The sequence below is a fragment of the Lathyrus oleraceus genome, chromosome 5 (assembly GCF_024323335.1).
Source record: "Lathyrus oleraceus cultivar Zhongwan6 chromosome 5, CAAS_Psat_ZW6_1.0, whole genome shotgun sequence".
Classification (NCBI taxonomy): Eukaryota; Viridiplantae; Streptophyta; class Magnoliopsida; order Fabales; family Fabaceae; genus Lathyrus; species Lathyrus oleraceus.
The window spans coordinates 386994165-387000270 of record NC_066583.1 but is presented as its reverse complement, the minus strand read 5'-3'; the positions used below and the strand labels follow the sequence as shown (position 1 = coordinate 387000270).

The following is a 6106-nucleotide window of genomic DNA, read 5'->3' as shown; positions in this document are numbered from 1 at the left end:
TTGCAGATGTCAACTCTAAGATTGAAGGATGAGAAAACAACACAATAACTCACAAGCCAGGAAAAAGAAAGCCATTCAGCTCTGCGGCTAGTGGCACAAGGTTCCTCAACTCTAGGGTTGTAAAAAGATAGACGTCTGGCTCTGAGGCTGGGGTGAGAATGATAATCGTCAATTCTGAGGTTAGCAATAAGGTAGACATTCAACACTGAGGCCAGAAAGGAGAAAGGTAATCGTCAATTCTAAGATTGGGAAAAGGTAGTCGTTCAACTCTGAGGCTGAAAAAGATAGATGTTCAGCTCTGAGGCCGGAAATAAGGAGACATACAACTCTGAGGTTAAGGGTAACACAATACATTCACTCGGAAGTGTAAAAAAGACAGATACTCAACTCTGAGGCTGGAAAGGGATGGTAATCGTTAACTCTAAGGTTGGAAAAAGTAGGGTCTAAGCTCTGAGGCTAGAAAGAGATATACCAACTCTGAAGTTGAGAAAATGTAATTGCTCAACTCTGAGGCCGGGAGAAAAAAATGGTAAACGTCAACTTTGAGGTTGGAAACAAGCAGATACTCAACTCCGAGGTTGGGAGAATAAACGGTAAAAAACAACTCTAACAACAACTCTTAGGCTGGAAAAGGAACAACAACTCTGAGGTTGGGATAAGGAAAGGCAACGTACAACTCTGAGGTTGGGGTAATACGATAAGCGACGACAACTCTGAGGTTGAAAAGGGCGACAACACTGAGGTTAGAAAGTGGGCTACAACACTGCGGTTGGAAAATGGGTGGCAACACTGAGGTTGGAAAAAGGGATAACACTGAGGTTGAAAAAGGGGCTACAACACTGCGGTTGGAAAAAGGGTGACAACACTGAGGGTGAAAAAAAAGGGGAAACAACTCTGAGGCTGCAAAAAAGAAAGGTTACCATCAACTCTGGGGTTGGGATAAGGAAAGGTGAACGTACAACTCTGAGGTTGGTTAATGAGAAAAGTAACAACAACTCTGAGGCTGGGAAAGAAGCAACATACAACTCTGAGGTCGAATATGAAATGAATAGACAATAACTCTGAGGTCAGGAATAAGAGAAATAGACAACAACTCTGAGGCTGGAAAGAAGAAAGAAGCAACAACTCTGAGGTTGGAGTAGGAACTGACATCAACTCTGAGATTGGGTATAGGATAGTCTCTCAACTCTAGGGTTAGAGGTAATCACATCTAAAACTGAGTAAATGGTGATTATCTACAACTCTACGGTTGGGGAAGAGAGATATCAACACTGACGGGTATCGAAAAAGGTGATAGACACTGACGAGCGAAGGGAAATCAATACCGACGAATATTAAAAAAAAGTGATAGACACTGACGATTGCGGCCTGATTGGTCTTTCGAATTTGAGAGATAAGGGTTTTGCCAATGAGAATTGGATTTTTCAAGATGTTTGCCAAACAAGGTTTGGGCTTTGGAAGGATATGTCAATTGGGCACTTTGTTGTAGATATGAAAACCTCAGGGGTCCCACATGCACAACAGCGGGGATGAAGTTTTCGAAATATGGCTACCCTTCTCGGGACTCACCAAACCTACATTGAGTATTTCAAAACAAATCAAAAGCAAAGTCTTGATAGAGACAACCCTTCTCGTGCGAAAGGCGACGAGGGAGAGACGTGATTTTGCGCACCAAGCAACGAAATAAACTCACAAAAGGAGAGTTATCTCAATGAAATCATCTCCATGAAGGAGGGAACATGCTTACGGCAGATAAGCAAAAAAGGAATGACTTTGAAAAATTCTATCGTGGTTGCAGACTAGGAGCTTTACAAGGGTCAAAAAGGTCATTTATTTTCTATTGTGTAATGCCAACGAGGTGTATTATGGAAAGATGCCAACGAAAACGGGTAGTTGAATAGTGCCACGAGAGTTTTGGGCTCGCTTATTCCTTGTTAGAGAGATTCGTGCTATGCTGGATGATATGTATGGATGAAATGATATGAATTATGCATGACGGGTTGATGTAATGATATGAGGATCTACAGATGCCCCAATCTTTGGGTACGATGCAATGAATGTTGATGAAGTTCTTGAGTTGCAAGGCTTTTGATTTATGGAGAGCGGGTAGCGTCTCACATGACTTCCCGACACCTGACTTCTTGAGGTTGCTGGAGGATGGATCTGACGTAGACCTTCGGATGCCCCAGGCTAGATCAAAGAAGCTTTCACAGGAAAGGAGAGAACCTTCCTCTCTTTGGACCGTCTTGCCCCCAATTTGTCTTCCCCAATCACTAGGTAGGAAGCAACTTCGTCGTGGATTATCTCAATCGGATCTGCCCTAGTGTCTGGGAACCGCATTCCTCTAATTAACCATCTTTGGGAGATTGACTTCTTGTGCTCTTGGGGCGGCCTGCCCTAGTATGAGCCTTGAAGTAGCTTTGCCTCTGGTTGGCTGCTCTTTGAGGGAACGCCCCTGACTAACTGATCTTCAGAGAGATTGATTGAATCTCAACTTGACAACCTCATATTGACTGAATCTTGTAGAGATTTCTCGACGTGACTTCTTCTGATCGATGGGATCTCGAAGCGGTTTGTATTTCTGCTTAATAGGATCTTCAAACATTCTGATTGATGTGATCAAGAGAAGTGGCTTGCCCTTACTTAATGGAGGTCTCAGGCGTTCTGCACTGTTGAATCCTCAAGTTCCTTAATTCACGTTCATTGTGGCAGATCCCTTGATGTCATATGTTTACTCATGAGTAAGACAAGTTCATTTTGGAAATGATAATGCAATGTAATTTTTATGCAGTTGTGAAATCCAAACATGTTCACTGAAATTATGACATATAATGAATACATCACTAATAACGAATGTCATATCAATATCAACACATATGAGCAAATCAATGAGGAGTCAGTTTTAACACGATCGTTTTGACTATAGTACGCCTTCGAAATAAACCCTTGCTTCAATTAGGTCTTGTGAGGGTTGTAATGTGGCCTGGTTCACGGTTTCAAAAATAAAGGATATAAGGCTCGAACCTATCCTAACCCACCCGCTCTTCGTGATGTTCTCCAGTCTTACGTTCAGCTAGTTTGATACCAGTGTTCTTCTTCCAAAAAGGATTTAGGAGTGATGGTTAATGAACCCACGAGGTTTTCAGTGTGGGAGTCATCCTTCTTTTGTTTGGTTCATACCACACGATTTTGTTCTTGCTGAGGATTTTCCTTTGATTCCTCGTTTGCAGATTTGTTTTTTCAATTTCCCTACTTTTGCTGGATTGGTTCAAACTTACAATCCACAGGGATGCCCTAATTTTTGCCTAAGTCGCTCGTTTTCGAGTTTTCGACTTAGCAGGCTTTCTTTCTTTTTGTTTTTGTTTTCTTTCTTTGTTTCTTTTTGCTGAAACAAATCGTGTGACATCTGTCTATTTGATTGGACTGGGTTGTGACTGCCTCGTTCCTCTGTTGGTGAGGGACAACCATTAGGAATTTGTGGTTTCCAACCTCTCTTGAGGGATAAAATATGATTGATCCTCAGATAGGACACTCCTATTTATGAGGTTTTAACGCTTGGTCAAACTGACTGACGACAACCCTGCCCCGATTTAAGATTGAGGGTTTTATATTTAAGAAAGAAACTCATACTCCCTTTCTCGAAGGGGTTAACTAGGGACTATCTTCCTTATATCTCCGGTGTTTGCGATTTGAAACAATGCCTTACATCATCAGCAAGGTTTTATTCAAAAGCGTACGAGCAGTGATTTCGTTTCGTGTTTTAGATTTCATCATCCTCCTCCAAAAATCAACATTTGAATATTGACAAGATAAAGTATGAGTGGACACGAATGGATTTATTCAAAACATGCACATTTATTTCAATGTCATTATTATTTAAAAACAAACGAGGTTATTACAAATGAATGTTACAAATGACAATCAAGAAAATCACACATGAACATGATTGAACCAATGGTTTCTGGAATGATCCACTTTATTCTCCCACTTCTTAGGGTGTTGGTTCTGGGAAAAGCTGACGAGACAGTTCCACAACTACAAATCTTTCAGATCCACTGTTGCTCTGACTATGGCGTTGCAAATGTACTTGCCTGCACGGGGTTGTTTGGAATAACTGGCTTGAATATATTGCTTTTGAGTCAATCAAGTCTTGTACTTTGTGCTTGAAGACATTGAAATTCTTGATCGAGTTCCCCCGCGTCCTAGAGTGATACTCGCAACTGACGTTCACATATCTGAGAAGATGAGGTAAAGGAGGAGCCTTAGCTTCTCTCAGCTGGACCTGTGGATCCTTGAGCAAGTGGGCTAGCAGAAGTCCATACGACATGGAAATTGGACCAAACCTTTTGGGAGGCCTCCTTGTTCCTTGTCTACCCTGCTGATAGTAGTTCTGTTGTTGTGGAGCAACAAGTTGCTGATATTACATTGCTGGAGGACTAGTTGGAATAACATACGCTGGCTGCGGATACGGGTTAGGTGTTACTGTTGCCAGCGGATAGTACGGCATTTGGTAACCTCATCTCCCCCTTGAGAGATAACATTGGTCTCTCCTTCCTTCTTCTTTGAGAATCCGGAATGAGGCTTCTTTGTTCCATTAGCCACAACTAATGTATCTTGTATCTTGCTAATCTTTAAGCCATTCTCAATTCGCTCGCCGACAACGACCAAGTCTGAGAATCCCGAGGTGGTACTCCCAATCACTTTTTCAAAATACGGCCCTTGAAGGGTGCTCACGAACATGTTTATCAGCTCTCTTTCAAGAAGAGGGGGTTGAACCCTAGCATCTAGATCTCTCCATCATTGGGCGTATTCTTTGAACGATTCATCCGTCTTCTGAGGGAGGCCTTGGAGCTGAGTCCGATTGGGTGCCATGTCTGAATTATACTGATAATGCTTCAAGAAGGCTTCAGCAAGTTCCCTCTAGGTTCGTATATGTGTGCGCTCGAGCTGCATATACCATTCCATAGAAGCTCCACTAAGACAGTCCTGGAAGAAATGCATTAAGAGTTTCTCATCATTAGAATGAGTGGCCATCTTTCTACAGAAAGCTCGAATGTGAGTCTTTGGATAGGTGACCCCTTGATATTTTTCAAAGCTCGGGACTTTGAACTTAGGAGAGATTTTCACGCCTGGCACTAAGCACATGTCGGCAGCATCCAACCCAAAGGTATCGGGACCTTGCATCGCCTTGAATCTCTCCTCCATCATTTGAAATCTCCTTTCGAGGTCAGCAGGAGAAGGACCAAAAATGTCATAAACTGAGTCAGCCTTTGTAGTGAAGAAAGCATCCTGCTGATCGTCAATCTCAGGTTGGAATCTCCCATTGGCGGAGATATTAAACGTCTGATTAGAATTCTGGTATACTGGACCTCTTTCGAGAGGTGGCTGAGCTACAACAGGCGTACCAGCTCCTCCTAGTGGATTCACCAGTATCGTCACAACAGCAGGGTTGGAGGCAGCGATTCTCAGATTAGCCTGACGCATTACCTCTTGTCCTATAGCCAGAGCTTGCAGGGCTTCAAAAAGTTGACCCATCTGAACCTTCATAGTGGTCATATCCTCCCTCATAGCAGCTTGGTTTTGTTCCAACTGATCCATGAGCAATCTTTGATTATTGCGCGTGTAGTACGAATGTCAGGAAGTTCCACTAAGACATACCACATACTAAAAGAAAATAGGAGGGATCTATCTCAGTCATACTTGTACTGATTCATCTGACACAAGGTCATTGATGAATCAATTAGCATTTAGACATTAGATATTTCATTTACCAAATGAGGGAATCGGGGAGAATAGGGAAGGTAAGATAGAAACACAAATTTATCATGAGAGGAATTTCATCAAATCAAAACCATTTATTCATTTTGGGAGATGAAATATAAATTTCATCAATCCCCTAAATCCAATGGTTTTGATCCAACAAAAGTCAAATCAATCATGACCAAGGCCAAAACAGAAAGTCAGACATCAAAAGACCATAAAAATGGCTCAACAATATTTTTAAACATTTAATCAATTAATAATCAAATTAAAAATGAATTAAAAATCATTTTAATTTGGACAAAAACCTCAAATCCCTTCAAAACACCAAATAAATGGCCAAGGG

General features: G+C 41.8%; 1 protein-coding gene across 1 annotated transcript; it reads right to left on the bottom strand.

The window, feature by feature from the left end:
- Positions 1-4920: 4920 nt before the first annotated feature.
- LOC127080904 (uncharacterized) lies at positions 4921-5598 on the bottom strand. The gene has a single exon (XM_051021196.1). The coding sequence runs from the start codon at positions 5596-5598 to the stop codon at positions 4921-4923; it is 678 nt and encodes a 225-aa protein (XP_050877153.1).
- Positions 5599-6106: the final 508 nt, after the last annotated feature.

Coding starts and splice junctions, on each gene's coding strand:
- LOC127080904 (XM_051021196.1), bottom strand. CDS start 5,598: ATGGATCAGTTGGAACAAAACCAAGCTGCTATGAGGGAGGATATGACC.